Raw genomic sequence first — 18,617 nt, forward strand, 5'->3', positions numbered from 1 at the left:
CCTGAATTTGGAATCAGTAGTAAACGTGTATTGAAGACATCCCACACCATGAGGACCTAACAGTGATAATTTAGCTTAGATACTTGTAAATGTCAACTTTTAAAATTTTCAGTTGGCAGTTTGATTCCATTCACTGACTTATATCCACTACACAGCAGACCTTGCTCAGGGACTGGGGGGAGAGAGTGCAGCCGCTGCTCCAGGCCCAGCAAGGTAGGGATGTGACAGGTGAGTGAGGTGGTGTAGAGTGAGGCAGCGATGACCGCTCCCTGGCACCTTGTCCACCGGGGGCCACGACTTTTTCTGAGTGCTATCCGTGTATCAGTTCATTTTGCCCTCAGAGCAACTTGTGAGGAAAGTGTTATAATTACCCCATTTTGTAGATGAGGAAAGTAAGGCACAGAGGTTAAATAATGCCTGTCATACAGCTAGTGATGAGTGTGTTAAAAGTGAATAGAGTGGTGTGACGGCTGATACAGGAGCCAGGACGAGCAGCAGCCACTTCAGTGCAGGAGGGTCGAGACACATGTGCCTGAAGACTGGCACTCAAATGAAGTGGCTATTCTAGTAAATAAAACCATGAAGTAATCCTGGTTTTCTGTGGAAGCCAAAATTAATACCTAAAACTGTTTATATATTTTTTCAAATAGTGTATTGCTTCTAAAAATTAAAAACACGTTGATTTTGATTTGTGTAGGTGGCAGGGCAGGTATACTTTCTGTGGGAACGAAATGCAATTTTTTGTTCTACTGACTTAAAGCATAGTTTGATTTGGAATGTAAGTTGATTATTTTTATTTAAGTCGATAATACTTCACCACGAAATAGTTGATGTAGCTATAAAATGATTTGGTTTCGATAAGCTCATCATAGTCGCCAACAGGCTGCTGACAGGCCTTTTCGTTAAGTATTTGTTGGCTCCACTGGCTGGAGACGACCATGGGCTGACTTCCCACAGCATGTCACCGGCTAGCAGTAGTAAGTGACCAGAGGTACATTTTGTGTCCAGTGGTTGTGTTCTTTCTTTCCCTTGTGTGATTTACAGGATTCAACGCGAAGACTCCGGGGCTGAGCCTTTCCCAGTGCCTGTCTGTCCAAGAACAGCCACTGCCAAGCACCCCAGTGAACACCCCGCCATGGGAAGCTGGCACAGAGTCAGAGCCAGCAGACACCCGGTAAGGCTTCCCTGCTAACAACTGGATCAGTAATTGAGTCAGTGCCTGTATCAGGTCATTTCGTGGAAGATGAAGCCTGGGAGAGAGGGATGCCGGGAATGTATATTTTAGGTCAGGGATCAGCAAGCTGATCTTCTCATTTTCCATTTTTTATTATTTTTTTACATGGAAATAATTTTAAAATATTAAAAAAGCAAAAATTACCTAGGATTATCGCCTCATTTAATGTGTAAGAGGCTCCTAGGTTGATATTCTGATTGGGGGTAGGGTAGTTTTTCATGGAAGAGCCTGCCTGACTGTATGTGCTGAGGGGATGAAGAAGAGAGAGGGGGTGTTGGTGACACGGGGGGCTACTTCTGGGGAAATTCGCTGAATAATTGTGTAAGGATGTTATGTTCTAAAGTTATATTACATCGTACTCCTTAAAGGACTTTGTTTCTAGATAAAAAGTGCTGTAAACCTAAATTACTGTGCAGTCTTTTCTTTTGCTACAGTATGGATTTGAGTGAAAGGCCAAAAGAAATCAAAATCTCCAGAATGGAGCAAAATTTCAGGATGTCTTCACAAGACACATTCACTGTGAAGGAACCCCCCAAAATAGGCTCCAATAATAATACCGTGGTATCAAATGCTCTGGTTAGGATGAAAAGCCCACACTGTCAGCTGTCACCAGCTAAGTGCCCAGGTGTAAACAGAAGTAGAGATCAGGATTCCCAGCAGCCGCAGACCAACTCCATCAGAAACTACTTTCTCCCGTGCACCAAAAAAAGGTACGTTTTTAACACCGCTTCTCTGTGTCTCTGAAAATCTCTAGTACTTGTTACTTGATGGCAGAATGGTGTTTAGTCTGAGGAAAGCAGCGGCCCGTTGACTTTATTTCCTCTTGGAAACGTTGGAATCTGCTCCCCCACTAAGGCTTAGATGGAATCTCCGTCCCCTTGTTTCTTGTGCACCTTAGCGCACCCGTTGTCTGATTTGCATCGTGAAGCAGCCCTGCCCCACACCCGAGTTTTCACCTGCCTGTTTCCGTGCTGACCCCTCTCACTTCCAGGAGGCAGGACATGCTTCATCAATGACTCTCAGTTCCTAGCACCTTTTATATCTTCTTATGGGTCCTCTTCTGTATTCAGGAGCTCTGTCTCCCTTTCAGAACCTCCCTTGACTTGGTTTCTTCGTTTAGCTACTGTCTTTTGTCTTTTATAATCACTATTAAATGTCTTGGAAAAAGAGTGGTTGTGGTTGCTCCCATTTCTGTCGGAGATGTTTCTAAACCACCAGCATTTCATCTTCTCGTGACATCCTTGGAAGTCAACTCTGACACCTTGCTGACTCGAGTGACCTTTCTCCTCCTAGCATCTCTCGCTTGTTGTGGCAGTGGTCTGTCCCGGCTCTTTCCCTCTCTGAAGTGCCCTTTGCCCTTTTTCTTAACTGTTTTCCTCCTGCTGCTGGTTTTTATACTCTGTAACTCTGTATACTCTACCTTCATGGTTTCATGATATTATTATAAAGTGACTGACACATTTGGCCCTAACTTACTCTTTAGGCTTTACTTTTCCACAGGAATTTCCTGCTGTTTCCCCAAATAATAGTCCTAAAACCTTTTCTCCCCTGTGACTGAGTGTGTATTTTTTTGTTAGTAGTACACTTTGTCAAAATCTTTGACTCTTCCTCCAAACCAGTAGTATTGCTTCTTATTTTCAGTGTCTTATAAATTCTTCCCTTTCCATCTGTTTGTGTTGCCAGCTCTCTGGGTCACACTCTGACCACCTAAATTATTACAAAAAGCTCTTGATCAGTCTGTCCAGTGCCCTGACATTAGATTAGAATTATTAAACTGTCACGTTGAGTGTTCCTGTTGAACTCGAATCCAGCAAACTCCTGGGGAGTGGAGACCTGAGTACAGTGTTCAGTACTTACGGAACGAATGGTACCGTGTTGTGTAGAAAACTCTTAGTCACATAGCCACATATCACTGGCAGGGTGTAGTCTGTACTGTAGTCTGAATTTAGCCTCTTTGACTTACCTTGAATCCAGCTCTCATTAACACTTCAAGTTTTATTCCCAAGGTGCTTTTTCCCTGCCCTAAAGTTCCCTACATCATGAAATAAGCTGCTGTTTCCTGGCAGCAAGTCCTTTGTATTTTCATATTTGTCTCCCTTTTTCTCCACATTGATTTACTTGAGCAGAGAAGACAGACATCTCCATATTGTTTTAGCCGTAGGGTTGATCAGTTCTCTCAAAACAGAGTGTATGTGAATTACGCACTATTTTCACATGTCTGTTTTCTTTATTAATCTTTATTAAATTTATTGGGGTGACATTGGTTAGTAAAATTATTTAACTTTCAAATATACATTTCTATAATACATCATCTGTGTATTGTGTTTCTTTTCCAGTGATATTGTTAATGAATAGACACGAATATTGTGAATTAAATGGGGGAAGTGGTGAATATTGCCAAACTACTAAATTATTTAGCTGTGTTCATTGTTTGGTTTTTTTTTTTCTCTCTTTTTTTAAAATCGAAGGGAAAGGGATGAAGAAAATCAAGAAATTTCTTCATCTAAATCAGCAAGAGCAAAAATGGAAATCTCTAGTTCTCTTTTAGAACAAACACAGCCTGCTACACCGTCAATATGGAAAACAAAGGAGCAGCACCTATCTCAGGATGAGCCTGTAGGGGGAGACCCAGATAACTTACTTACAGACAGAGATTTAAAATCCACTGTGAACAGCTCTGCCAATAAATCTCATTCTACAGAAAAAGTAAGATCAGAGAAAAGGAAACCTGATGATGAAGCCATAGAAAATGAAGTGTTGGAACAGTTATTCAAGACCACAAAATCAGAGTTAGAAATTGAAGGAAAAGTTCAAAAACAAGAGGAAGATGCCAGTATCAGAAAAAGGCCAAGATTGGATAGAGGAACAAATGGCTCCTTTAATGATGAGAGAGTATCAGAAAGTAACAAAATAACTGTAAGTAACATTTTTTTTTAAATGAAAAGTATTGCAAATAGAAACTTAGAATGTTATAAAGTGCTTTAGGTATTTGTATTGACAGTATGAGCATCCATTATGTTTCCTTGAGGAAAAATTAACAGCTTCAAAACTCAGTATTAAGTATAAAAATGTGTTGGTTGATAAGGTAAAAGTTAAAAATACAGTAATTCTTTGACAATAAAACTGTTATTCATGATTGCTTTAATAGATTTCTAGCTGTGTTTTTATATAAGATACTTGGCCATGAATGTAAGTACAGGACATGCCTTAATAGAGTAAACAGGCACGGAAAGATGAAGAAAGTTAGTGAAACAAAATATCTAGTACATAAGTTTTTAGGGTAAAGCGTGTATAACCTCACTAGGAATTTTTTTTTTTTCCGTTTTGATCTTTAATGTCTTATCTTATTTCCATGAATGTTGATAATTTGTCTTGCCCACTTTGGTCTAAGAAAACTGTTGGGATTTCTTCCTGTTTTATGCATCAGTATGTTGCCTATTATCTGTAGAACAGTTAGCTCATGAGGTGAGAGCACAGACCTCATGAAATCAAACTTGAATATTCTGATCTCCACGTAGATCCGTTACTCTGCTCTCATTTATGGCCATGCGTGGTCACCCCCTTAGAAACGGCTACTGGGTAAGGACAGGACTTACCCAGTAAAGGATAAGGGGTAAGCGATTGGGAGGATAAGCGTTTGCTGAGAAGCGCGTGTGTACAAGCAGCGTGTAAATCGGTAACTACTAGTAGAAGAAGAGGTATATGTCATCTCGGGCCTGTGTGTTAGCATCTTCACATGAGGGGGGGATCCTCATTATTTGTGCGGTGAGCATTTTACCTGGTGAGCTTTTTAAATAGGGGTTCCCAGAGCAGAGACCCAGAGATGCTGACTCGTACACCCAGTCTTCTTCCCAGAAATGGTTCCCTCATTGTATTAGTTAAGAATTCCTCTTGCAGTCTTTAAACAGTCTAAAATCAGTGTCTTAAATAAGATAAGGTTATTTTTTCCAGTAAAAGAAACCCAGAAGTAGGTAACCACGGTGGCTTGACAGTTCCACAATGTTAATTTCCTTGGTGTCTGCCTTCCTGCTCTACGGGATGGCACCTCCAGCCATCATGCCAGTTTGCACGGAGAAAGAACGATGGAGAAAGGACAGGGTGAAGGCCTTTCCACTTGACTTTCTCCCCACTTTTCTAAGGAGCCTCCTCAGAAACCCCACTTGATAACTTGTGTTATTGGCCAAAATGCAGTCATGGTCAGGGCCACTCCCCCTCCCTTGTCCCAGTCTAGACAGTCTGGGATGTGTTTTACGCTTGGCACATAGCTGTCCCTAATGAACTTAGTGATAATTGTAAGGAAGAAAGAGAATGGGTACTGAACAAGCCTGTAGCCAGACTGAAAACTTGAGAAACACGGGGTCCTTTATTATCAAAGGTTTAAATATCCACACGTCACTCCCTGGTGTAGCTGTTGCCACCACTGGCCACAGCTGGAGAGCTGGGCCAGTTATCACCATGAGAATGCGGCATTCGGTGACGTGCACAAGATGATTCCTAACTAAATCCAGTACATTTACATCTTGTTGTAAAGATGTTTATTCTACTTGCATTGTGAATTTACACTTTAGCTGCAGACTGTTCCAGAATCTGTTTGGCCCCTTAATGTTATTAGCATTCAGTCTTCAGAAAGTTAGGCCTCATTTCTGTTATTTTGGCCACACCTTTGGGAATGTATATGCCTTGTGGTACCCTTCCCTCCTGTATTTATTTCTAATTTTTTCTGATGTGTTCTTTTGTTTCTCTCATCGTCTTGCCCTATCACACACATTAATCTTTTATTATTAAGCCTTTTTTCCCCCTTCTCCTTCACTTCTGTCCCTGATTGGTCTTCTGCCTCTGTGGCGACAGCTCTGTCTGAAATGGTGGAGGTTTTATCACAGAACTCTTTGGTCCTCCTGTGTGGCTGACTGATCTTCCTAAATACCTACTTTGTCTGCACATTCTCCCAGTGCTCATGAACCCAAGGAATTGGGCACCAGAGCCCAGGCTGGGAGAGGCAGGAAGTGTGTCCCCAGAGATGTGGGACCATCCAGCAGTCTTGTGTGCACCTGAAGAGACCTTTCATTTAATAGCCAAGGTGGACATGCTGTGGAATGAGACCAGGGAATATAATTATTTTCTTTCGCTGTGTGATTCTGTAGCATAATTTTCTTGCCTTTCATTTTGCTCTTTCAGAATTTGTGACATTCTAAATAAAAATACAGTACAAAATAAATATGTTGTCTAGACTTTTGGAGAGTGAATAGCAATTTGATTGTGGCACACTTGGATATCCTAAAAGTTAAATCTCTCTACTCGAGCACTATAATTTTTTAAGTGAAAGTGTAACAAAGTTAGTTTTACTTTCAGTATAATACAACTTTTGAAAACTATTTTGAGGTAATTGTTGATTCGCATGCAGCGGTAAGGAATTACATAGAGAGATCCCATATACCTTTCACCCTGTTTCCCCTAATAAGTAGCATCTTGCAGAACTACATCCAGTATCACAGCCAGGAAATGGATGTGCATGCAGTTGATCAACCTTACTCAGACTACCTGAGATTAGTTTTACTTTTCAGTTTTGTCATTTTAAGAACTTATTGTCTGAAAGTCCTTGTGGGTACTCTGGATTAAAGGAATTGTGCTTAATGTTTCCAGCTGCAGAAGTTATACCAGAAAACATATTTCTCAGTCCTCTCACTTAAAAAGCTTTCTGCAGTTTTGCGAAGGCAAAAAGTGTGACATTTTATTTTTTTTAAGATTTTTATTGGGGGAGGGAAACAGGACTTTATTGGCGAACAGTGTGTACTTCCAGGACTTTTTTCCAAGTCGAGTTGTTGTCCTTTCAATCTTAGTTGTGGAGCGTGCTGTTCAGCTTCAAGCTGTCCTTTCAGTCTTAGTTGTGGAGGGCGCAGCTCAGCTCCAGGTGCCGTGTTCAATCTTAGTTGCAGGGGGCGCTGCCCACCCTCCCTTGCGGGACTTGAGGTGTTGAACTGGCAACCTTGTGGTTGAGAACCCACTGGCCCATGTGGGAATCGAACTGGCAGGCAGCCTTCGGAGTTAGGAGCATGGAGCTCCAATCGCCTGAGCCACCGGGCCGGCCTAAAGTGTGACATTTCTTGTTGACATTGGATTCCTTAACCATATTTCAGAAAGTCAGTTTCTAAAATATATTGATGGTAGAACTGCCATTTTAATGTTTTGGGATTTAAATATAATTCTGGCATGTCTGTAAGATTTTCTGTAAGCTGCAATAGAAAGCTATTGGCTAGATACTCCCACTAGGAATTTATCCTGATGTAAATGGCAGCTGTGTCTGTCTTGGCCTTGCTTTCAATCTCCGAGTCTCCAGAAATCGCACACATGACTTGGCGTCCTCATTAACATGCCTCTGCTTATGGCACCCACTGTCTGCACAGTATCTCTTCTTCACCTCATTCCCTGTCTGATTCTAAATTAAGGTTTCCTTCTGTCGTATACTGTAGCATCTTCCAAAGCCCAATAGCAATAGCTGCCACGGACTGGAAATCATCATTCTCTTAATAGCAGCCCAGCTGCAAGCATACTATACACATTGAACAGATTAGGAAACTGACAGGAGGAGGTGTAAGTAACTTGCCAGGGTCGCTGCGCTAGCTCTTGACAGCTGGGACAAAAAGAGGTCTGCCTTGCTGAGATAATTCCCAAGCTTATAGTCTGAGTATCTGGGAAGGGTGTAGTGTGGTTCTCTGAGATACAAAATGAAAACGTGCTCCAGAGGATAAGCAGTCCTAAAGAAGGAGTAGGGCAGGGTGGGGAGCAGGTGCCAGGGAGTGACTTGTTGCCATGGTGACCACAGCTTCCAGTGGGAGACAGTGTGAGAGTACTCGGGAAAAGGGCATATGGTCGCCTTGGAAGGTAGGTTTTCATAAGACATTAACTCTCTTTAGTCCCTAAACAAGCACAAAGTACATTGGTTTTTCTGGACTTTCTTAGTAATTTTCCTGAATTTTTATTGCTGAATCATTGAAACTTTGATGTAGAACAATATACTCCTCTATTGTATCCAGGAGGACTGTTGTTTTAACTGAAAATAAGAAGCCGTCTCTGTGATGCCCTTTTGTCTATAACACGGTCTGGATATGTGAATGTGAAGCATAGTATGATTACATACAAGGCAGTCTCAAGGTTATTACAGATAAACATCTCGAATAATTAAAGTAACTCTGTTTCTGTCTATATGGATTAAGGGTGATTTAAAAATCAATTCTCAACAAATTCAGGTAGAATTCCTTAAAAGTGTTTTTATTTTTAACTATAAAAGTAATGCATAATACTGTAGAAATATTGAAAATAAAAAATATAACAATTTGTTGATAATCTTGTCTACAGATAGCTATAATTAATATTTTAGTATTTTCTTTTTAAATCATATTTTGTTAACTTGGAATCCACTGTTAATGCAATTTTGTAGCCGTTTTTATTCACTTATATTATGATCATTTCTCATATTGTTAAATGTTCCTTAAATATGTAACTTATGTGAACTTAGATTGCTTCCAGTTCTCTGCTTTTACAACTAACTCATACTACAATGTCTTTTACTACATACGTTTTTATTCCCATCTCATAGTTTCTCTAGGGAAGATACTTGAAAGTCTAATAACTGGGGCAAGAGCACGAATATCTCTAAAGTTTTCAGAAAGGTGCCATTTTATATCTCCTATGAACAATGTTTTTTATTTCTTTAGCCAGAAAATGAAGTTGGGAAGAAATGTGTGCTCAAGAAAGAATTACTATGGTCAACTGAAGAAGAGCCATCTGTGAGGAAACTTTTATTTTATTTAATTTTTATAAAGATTGACTTACATGGACCATTATCTCATCATTTCCTGTCAGTTTTCATTCTTAGGATTAGTTATTTCTCTTTCTATATTTTGGTCTGTTTCATAATTGTGCCCCCTCTGGAAATGGATAGATCGTATTATAATGATGACATAGCAAAAAGACTAAGGAGAAAAAAAAAGCCTGAGTGAAATTCCCTGCCCTGTACAGATAAGTGACCTTGACTAAGTCATTTTCACATTTATGACGCTCAAGTCCTTTGTTTAATAAAATCAAGTTGACACTTTTCCAACAGGGTTATTGTTTGTATCAAGTAACAGTTGTGAAAAATTTCTAAACTCCGAAACACAGTACGAAAGTATTAGAGTATTTTTATTAATATTTTATTACGAGTTCCTAATTATATGTACCCTATCACTGTTAGGTGAGCCTTTTCTTTTGACTTTTCCCTTTTTCCTTCTCTCCCTGACTCTCTTTATCTTGTCCTGTTAGCAACTTCCATGTGAATACAGAGTAAAGCAGCTTAAAAAGCTAAAATGGTCAGCCTGGAGCAGCTGTAACAGTGTTGCTATGTAACTACTTAGTTAATAGCACATGACAAAGAATCCCTCATTCAGCCACAGGAAGGAATCTTCAGGCTGATTTAATAACTATTAATCTGGAATAATAAGTGGCTTTCTGTTAATGAAGTGTTGTATCCAGAATTAATAATTGATTTTTCTGAGGTGTCAAAAATAATAAAAATACAAATTTTTGAAAATCCAAAAAGGCTTAAATATAGCAGATGAGAACTTGTAGAACAGATTAAGTGTATGATTTTAATGAAAAGCAGCAGATAATACTGAGATTTCTTGCCAAGAAAATGTATACAAGAAGATAAATCGTTTATTGAGATATTCATTAAAATAGGCTACTAAATTTAAAATATTATGTTTTTTTAAGCCTCCTGTCATAGATTAGTATGTTATAAATGTTGCTAAAGTTATACAGTACTTGAATAAATGATTTTCTGGTTTTGAAATAGATACAATTTGATTCCAGATACAAAGTTCAGGTGCCAGACATAAACCTTTTTAACTGTTTTTTTCAGATGTTTGAACTTTTTCTCTGCAGAAAAAAATTCTGACAAGTAATTTTCCTTTTTCTTGTATTTCCTCTTCTTGTCCATCCCTCTTTATCCCGTCTAAGAACAATGTGAGGCTTCAGGATGATGGTGAGACGCCTCCAAGGAAGGTGTTACTGACAGAATTTAGATCACTGGTGGTTAGTGACTCTGCCTCCAGAAACACATCCAGTGTAAATGATGGTTATGGTCAAGTGAAGAATTTCAAGAAATTCAGAAAGGTATGTTTCCTTTAATTACACTATAATAAGAGGGCAGTGTTTGTTGCTAAATAGTAATAAAAGCAGTTCATGTTGAAAACAGACTATTTCTGCTGCTTACAACAGTTAAAAAATTATTCTCGGAAGAACATGAACTGACAGTTAAAGAATATATGGAACACCTAGAATGAAACAAACTTCAAGACTGAATTGTTTAAAGTGTGTGTTTACCTGGCTTTCCCACCTTAAACAGCAGGTGTTTGGCTATCGCTATAGCCAGGGTCCTTTCAGTTGTGGTATCGATGTATGACTTCCTGACGGGCTGCTTTAACTCAGGACTTTATGAAGATAACAGATGTGTTGAAAATAACTGAGCACATTCAATCTTGAAAACCAGGCATTCTGTTATCACACGTCCACACAAAACAAATACGTATTCAGAGTGTTACCATCAGACCTCAGTTCCTTGTCTGTTAGGAGAACTATGTTATCAGTGTGGTTAAAAGAAGGTTTTCTGACTCAGTCTATGTTCTTTTGCTCCCTGTTCTGGGATATTTGTTCTTGCTTTCAAACTGCTGACTACTGACTGCTAGCTTCTGCTTACGCATGGGATGAGAGTACAGGAACTTGGCACAAGTGACGTCTGTAGAAGATTGCTTTTCTCTAGGACATGATTGTCTGACTCTTACTGTGACCATGACGTGGTGGAGCTTTTTCTCTAATGTGAGCTACTATTAACATTTCTCAGTTAAATTATTTCCTGCTAATGACAATCTCTAAAGGGTTCCAAACTCCATTAACAGGAAGAGTCTCTTCTAGGACTAGAAGATGGGAACGTCTCTGCTGACATGGCACCCATGTCCTCTTTTTCACCCCATGGCTGTAGTGCACCAACAGCATAGGCACATTCTTACCACATGGGTACTTCATGTTCAGTGTAGTGTGACGAGATCTCATTGTTAAATCAAAATTCAAAAGACATACTAGTTTCTTATTAATGAAGTTACCAAAGTAAAAGCAATAATATTCATTGTGGCGAGGAGTGGTAAAGAAGTATAAAGTCGTACAGACTTGTGGAACGTAGTTTGGAAAATTTTAAAACCCCTAAAAATATTTATATCCTTGACCAAGGAATAATTTTGAGAGTATAAAAGAAATTCAACCCAGAATTTGTATGGAAAGATGTTTCGTTGGATTACCTCTAATGAAAGAGTTTGTCTGAGTGTTTCTTTGTATATACAAATCAGTGACATGGTTGTATTTGTACTTTGAAAATACTGCTTAATGATGAAAACTAATTTAACATTCCTGTTCCACTTCATACATTGAAATTTTTAAAAATCCTGTAAATACTAAGGATTTATTACTTACTCCCTAAACACAGTATTACCAATGTGCTTAATATGCATTTTCACATATTTTTAGCATTTTTTAATTTGTGGGCAATTAAAATTTCAATTAAAAGTATAAACTATTGCCGTCTCCAATACCTCATGCTAGGAAATAGAAATTGGAAACTTTTGAATACTTAAATTTTCATGAATACTAGAAAGGACTTACGCTTTGAAATCTTTAGAACACAGAATAATTTAAAATACAGTGTTTGTGTTCACCTTGAATTCGTAAATGATGAGCTAAGGTCATTTTTGGATAAAATTTCCAAATTGAAAATCGTAAATTCTCTTAGTACATAAATCCCAGTTACATATTTAAATCTGGGTATAGTAATAGCCAAAAAATAGGGCAGAAACGTGGATCTAACACAGTTACTGCTCTGACTCACTCCCTTTCATTTGTAGGATATATACATCTTTGGCACTTAGGTTATACATGATTTACAATCTTTACTTTTTTTAAGCTTTTTCAAAAATGATCATCTTAATTTGCTAATGCATTTAACCTTATTACTTTTACTATTTAACAGGTCACATTTCCTGGAGCAGGCAAACTCCCACAGATCATTGGAGGATCAGATCTGATAGCTCATCATGCTATGAAGAACACAGAATTAGAAGAGTGGCTAAGGCAGGAAATGGAGGTTAGTAGGAAGTGAGCTCAATAACTTGTTTGACTTGCATTTTTTTGCCTTTTGGTTTCCTTTGAGTAAATTCTTCTTAAAACCAAACTTAAGTGACCTAAGGTCATTCATTAGGACAATTCCTGAGTTACAGAGCATGAAGATTAATTTGTACCTTTGTATAGCACTAAGGGACTTCAAGATTTATTAGTTTAAATAATGGGACTTAAACAAATGAGTTAAGTTTACATCCTAACGTAAAGAGGAAAAAAGAAACTTAACCCACAAAACTTTCAAAGGAAGCTAAAGGATAGCAATTAAAAGGATGATCATACAGTCATATGGAAGATATTACAAATATGTCAATACAGTAGAAAGGACTGGGCTTCTAAATCTGGGAATTGTCTTTCAACAGTTCTGAGAATTTCTCTTTTGAATATTACCTTTTTCCTATTTCCTCTAATATATCTTGTTTAACTTTTTAAGCACCTTCATACTGTTTTCTGTAGCAGCTGCACCATTTTGCATTCCCACCAGCAGTGCACAAGGGTTCTAATTTCTCACATTCTCTCCAATACTTGTTATTTTCTGCTTTTTTCTTTTTAAGATTTTATTGGGGAAAGGGAACAGGACTTTACTGGGGAACAGTGTGTACTTCCAGGCCTTTTTTTTCCAAGTCAATTTGTTGTCCTTTCAATCTTAGTTGTGGAGGGTGCAGCTCAGCTCCAGGTCCAGTCGCCGTTGCTAGTTGCAGGAGGTGCAGCCCACCATCCCTTGTGGGAGTTGAACCGGCAACCTTGTGGTTGAGAGGACGCGCTCCAACCAACTGACCGTCTGGGAGGCAGCTCAGCTCAAGGTGCCGTGTTCAATCTTACTTGCAGGTGGCACTGCCCACCGAGTTGAACTGGCAATCTTGTGGTTGAGAGCCCACTGGCCCATGTGGGAATCGAACCGGCAGCCTTCGGAGTTAGGAGTACGGAGCTCCAACCGCCTGAGCCACCGGGCTGGCCCCATTTTCTGTTTTATTATTAGTAGCCATCTAATGAGTATGAGGTGGTGTCTCACTTGGTTTGCGTTTCTGTAATGATTACTGAGGGTGAGCATCTTTTCATGTGCTACTTGGCCATGTGTATGTCCTCTTTGGAGAAATGTCTATTCAAGATCTTTGCCTCTTTTTAATCAGATTGTTGATCTTTCATTATTGTTGTTGAATTGTAGGAGTTCTTTATATGTTCTGGATATTGACCTTTTATCAGATATATGACTTGCAAATGTGTTCTCCCATTCTCTGGATTGCTTTTTCACTCTGTTGGTTGTGTACTTTGGCGTCCAGAAGTTCTAAATTTTCGTGTAGTCCAGTTTATCTATTTTTTTTTTCTTTTGTTGCCTGTGCTTTTAGTGTTATGTCCAAGAAACCATTGCCAGATATGCTCATAATGTCAGGAAGCTTTTCCCGTTTGTTTTCTTCTAAGAGTTTCATAGTTTTAGCTCTTACATTTGGATCTTTGATTCATTTTGAGTTAATTTTTTATATGTGGTGTTAGAATAGGTCTAACTTCATTCTCTGCAGTTACACTTTTGTACTTTGGTTTAATGACACATGATCACACCATCTCAAAGATGGGCAGGGCTTTAAAGTTGTTATACTATTAACTGCTTTCTGAGGGAAGTGTGCCTTAATACATCATTCCATGGGCAGTTGTTACTGGTCTATCTCATTTCCCCCCAAGAGTCTTTCTAAGTTTTAAGAAGGTAAGGGAAATTGTTAGGTAATATTAATTACTGTATAGTAATTATTTGTAATATTTACTTTAGGTTCTAAAACTTTTTATTATGAGAAGTTTTCAGATACACGCCAAGTAAAGAGAAGAGTAAAATAACCCCCTCAGTGCACAGCTTCAGCAAGTTTCAGCACTCTGCACATCTTGCTTCATCTGTTCCCTTCCCAGCTTTTTCTTTCTGGAGTATTTACAGGCAACTCCCAACCCTCTCACTCAGATTTATATGCTTAATGCAAACGTGCAGATTTCTGATCACATGTATCGTGTCAGAGTGCTTTTCTGGGTACTTTATAGTAGGTACTTGGATAATCCGTTCACATTGTTTTAAGCCATGAAACTAGGGCCAGCAGCATCATTTTGATATTTGAAATTGCTTTGGAGTTCTGTAATTTTGCATACTTGTTTTGTGGCATTTCTCTGATCATATCTGCAACTGATATGCTGCCTAAGCCTTAGGAACCCAAAACTGTTTTAACATTGCTCTTTTGGAAAAATATGGACTGCTTTACAGCTGTCCAGGTTAGAATGTGGTTTCTAAGACCTCACTGTTTACATACATTTATGAACTACTATAATGAGAACCACAGGAAAGATTACAAAAATAGGCTTTTCTTTTTTTACTTTCTCCCTCAGTGTTGTGTGTCCTAGTAGATATTATATGTATAAGAAGACCATCTATCTGATACATAAGTTTTTCAACCCCTTACTTTTTTCAACCGGAGAATTTAATAAAAGTCAGTAAGGTGGGGAACTTTGCAATAGAAGAAATACTACGTGGAAGATGAGAATTTAGAAACACATGGCCACTGAATTGAGAGAGAACCAAAGCCTCATACAAGGGTGGGCAGTTTTCTTCCTCGTCTTCATGTTGCCTGACTGTCCAGTGCTGCTTGACTCAGAGGTGGGCTCCGGACAGGTCATCTCAGGCAGCTGTGGGAAGAGGGCTGTCGGGTAACAGGGAGAAGGGGGTATTTCTTTTTTGAACTTGATTTGACGTAAGTTAAATCTCCCTTTCTTATCTGTGTATCTTAACTTCTATGCATTTCATCACTGATTCTCTGGAGTGTATTTTTGCTCATTTTTTTCAGATTGTCTTTAGTACTTTTGCTTCAGTTCTGTCTGATTGGTATTCCATCTGTCTGTTGAGTTTTCACTCAACCTGTTGTAGTTTTTCATTTCTGGAAGTCTTTTTTTATTCATTTCTAAATCTGTTTTGTTCCCTGCTGCTGTTTGTAAGATCCTATTTTGTATTCTTTTCCTGATAGTACCAGTACCTAAAGTGTTTGTGGATCTGTTGCTGCTTGTTCTCTTTTTGTAGCACCTTGTTTCCAAGTGTATATATACTTCATGATCTTTGAATGGTGAACTGCTCATTTCCCTTGAAACTTGATCTGTGGAAATTCCTGGCATCCTGAGTTCAGGTTTATTTCCTCCAGAGAAGACATACATACGTCTGTCAGTCTTGTTCTACCAATATGAGACCACTTTAGTCTCTGCTTGTGGGGGTTTTGGATCAGTCAGGTAATTACCGTGTTCCCCGAAAATAAGACCTAGCCGGATAATCAGCTCTAATGTGTCTTTTGGAGCAAAAATTAATATAAGACTGGGTATTATATAAGACCAAGTCTTACAGTAAAATAAGACTGGGTCTTATATTAATTTTTGCTCCAAAAGACGCATTAGAGCTGATTGTCCAGCTAGGTCTTATTTTCAGGGAACATAGTAATACGTGTTTGGACCAGAAACCTGAGTGAAGGCCAGCTTGTCTTTATAAACGGAGGTTTTTTTTCTTTCTTTCCTCCCTGTGCCAGGATTAAGACAGGCAAGTTTCTTTGTTGGTGCCTTTTGTGTTGTAGGATTTATTCCTCTTTCACCTTTTAGTAATGGAGTCTTTTATTCGATTCCCCATCTTGGGTTTTCTTACATATCACTCATCCCCTATCCAGACATGGAAGCAGAACCCTAGTTTTTTATGTTTTGCGGATATCACAGGGCAGGGCAAAAAGCTGGCTGTGGTACTTGGTAACTTCTTGGGGTTTGTATTTTGCCTTATTGTGGGTCCACTGTAGTCTTCTGCAAATAGTTTAAAAATTGTTAGGAAGGTTACTCAGAAAATTCGCATTATTAAGAAGGTCACTCAGGATATTTACTGTCCCAAAATGGGAATGTGGAAGTCACCTCCTCTCTGCCTTTCTTCTTGGAAAGAATCATTGGCTTTATTATTTTATAAATGTGCATTCCAAAGAATCATTATAGTACACAAAAGAATTGAAGCAGTTAAAATCCTAAAGCCCAGAAATTGCCCGTTTAAAGATTAAGTGAATAATATTCCAGACATCTCTTAATTGAGGGGCGTGAGAGGCGGGACAGCGTGGGAAGGGAGAAGGGAGCCACTTTACCTGGTCAAAGCTGGGATAAATATTGCCTTCTCAGCCCCTTCATCAGTGCTTTCTGTGACCTCAGAACACTGAGGTGTCACTTAGGAAAAGGGTTCTGCTGGAGAAAACATTTAAAAATTCACCAAGCAGCAGTGTATGTGCTGGTTGCCTTGGTGGGGAGATTGGCTGGTGCAAATTGTTTAATGAGAGGACTCTGCAGTCAGGTGGCGTGAAGTTTCAATGGAGAGGATCTGTGGAATGGGAGACGTGGTGGAGAAACAAGAAGAGTCGACCTGGTGACCTGGATGTGGAGCTCTCGGAGGTGCCTGAGCTCCCCATACAGCAATCCATTCCCTGCACGTGCACCATTGAGCAAATGTTTGAAATTATGTTCATTTTGACAGGTGCAAAATCAGCATGCAAAAGAAGAGTCTCTCGCTGATGATCTCTTCAGGTAAAGTTTTAATTTCCACCTTCTCATGAATCTTAGAGAGATGTATGTAAAATTCAGTTCTGTTTGTAGAGATTTAAATATTTGTTTTTCTTCTGTCCTTAGAAATAAACACTTAGTTCCTTCCCCTAAAGAATGTTTTGTTTGTAATACATGTTTTTTTCCTGCTTGAGCACCTCTAATTGGGTTTACTGGATATAGCTTTGAGGTTTGGGGTGATTCAGTTGTACTGCACCACAGGAGATTTAAAATTTGTGTAGGGCATTCAGGCAAGATAAGCTGGGTGAATTTGGCCGATAACTGTGAGACTTTCAGCTCTGAGCAGAATTATGAGTGAATGGGGTTTTGAAGTCAGACAAGTAAACTACCAGACCATTTGTTTAGTTTTAATTGGCACATGCATAAAAACGAGGCTGGATTAGAGTTTCAAAGCAGGTTCTGGTGGGAAGTTTAGTGGAGTTATAATGGGTGATTATAATTCAATTCTGATTTAATGTATTTTCAGCATAAGCATTCTTACAGGCCCACAAACCTTATAATTATCTCTCAAATACTCACAAAATATTGAAGTATAGGTAGATACTATAATAGTTAGGGGAGACTAACATTTTCCCAAACTTACTCCCAAAACAAACATTTTCCCAAAACAAAGAAGGTACTATATTTTTGAGTCTGTTTTGCAGTGAATTTAATTCTTTAATTTCATTGTTGACAGTATGAATCATTGGTCAAAATGTTGATAGTGCTGATTTTTCATAAGAAGTCAAATGAGAAAATCTGTTTGTCCAGCTACATTTAATTGCTATAAGAGAAAATTTTGTAATTATATTTTAGGTTCATTATGCTTGTTTGTGCAAATGGTATTCTTTAATTTGGGGGCAGGCAGAGAAACTATTTGAAGCCATATTAAAAGAAGTATAAATACATATTTGTTTTTAAACTGTTGTTTTTATTAATTATTTTAATGGGTTTATAGGACTTTTTGATGATGTTTTATTTATTCACCAAAGCATTCAAAGGATAAATGAAAGTATAAATGTTTAATTTATGTGCTTAATATACTTAATGTCTGATTTTAAGGATAAAAATGGCATTCTCATTCTGTTTGCTAAAGTGTGACTTATTTTGAAAGCCCTTTAACTTTAAAAGTGAAAGAAATGCCATCATTTATCTAGGTATCTTCTAACCCCATTTCTTTCTTGCAGATACAATCCTAATGTAAAAAGGAGAAGATAACTGAGAATTTTATAAAGAAGCCATGGAAAACCATTTTCTATCAAGTATTTACTTTGTTTCCTCTGGGATACATACATATAGTATATAAAGGGGATGGGACATAAGTTACAAATATTCTGTGGCCTGAATTTGTTAAATAAAATGCACAAAACTCCATTTCTTTTGTGTGTGACAAGTAGTATAGTTGTTTCGTTTTCAGTCTTGGTCTTTTCATCTCTTATGGTAATTTTTCTTTTTTTAATTTTTAAATTTGGTTTTTATTTATTGAGTAGTTAATGTAGTCACAGTTCAAAATTCTAAAAGTTTAAAAGAGTAAAGGATTAAAAAGTCTCCCATCACTGTCCTCCTAGTTATTGTTCCCCCTCCTTAGAAGAATCCATGAGACTCATTT

The 18,617-nt window shown here is 38.4% G+C and overlaps 1 protein-coding gene across 5 annotated transcripts in view; it reads left to right on the forward strand.

Annotated features, from left to right (window-relative positions):
- The window catches only part of NBN (nibrin), a 33,921-nt gene extending 15,539 nt beyond the window's left edge, over positions 1 to 18,382 (forward strand). For 3 of the 5 annotated variants that reach the window (XM_033125838.1, XM_033125835.1, XM_033125840.1), the window contains exons 9-16: positions 1,045 to 1,174; positions 1,651 to 1,944; positions 3,703 to 4,150; positions 8,947 to 9,018; positions 10,229 to 10,384; positions 12,288 to 12,401; positions 16,944 to 16,993; positions 18,196 to 18,382. In XM_033125838.1, coding sequence (XP_032981729.1) covers positions 1,045 to 1,174; positions 1,651 to 1,944; positions 3,703 to 4,150; positions 8,947 to 9,018; positions 10,229 to 10,384; positions 12,288 to 12,401; positions 16,944 to 16,993; positions 18,196 to 18,226 — 1,295 coding nt within the window. In that variant the 3' untranslated portion in view covers positions 18,227 to 18,382. The remainder of the gene's footprint in view (positions 1 to 1,044; positions 1,175 to 1,650; positions 1,945 to 3,702; positions 4,151 to 8,946; positions 9,019 to 10,228; positions 10,385 to 12,287; positions 12,402 to 16,943; positions 16,994 to 18,195) is intronic. The other 2 variants (XM_033125836.1, XM_033125839.1) reach the window with 2 other exon arrangements.
- Positions 18,383 to 18,617: the final 235 nt, after the last annotated feature.

This window comes from Rhinolophus ferrumequinum, chromosome 14 (assembly GCF_004115265.2).
Source record: "Rhinolophus ferrumequinum isolate MPI-CBG mRhiFer1 chromosome 14, mRhiFer1_v1.p, whole genome shotgun sequence".
NCBI classification, from domain to species: domain Eukaryota; kingdom Metazoa; phylum Chordata; class Mammalia; order Chiroptera; family Rhinolophidae; genus Rhinolophus; species Rhinolophus ferrumequinum.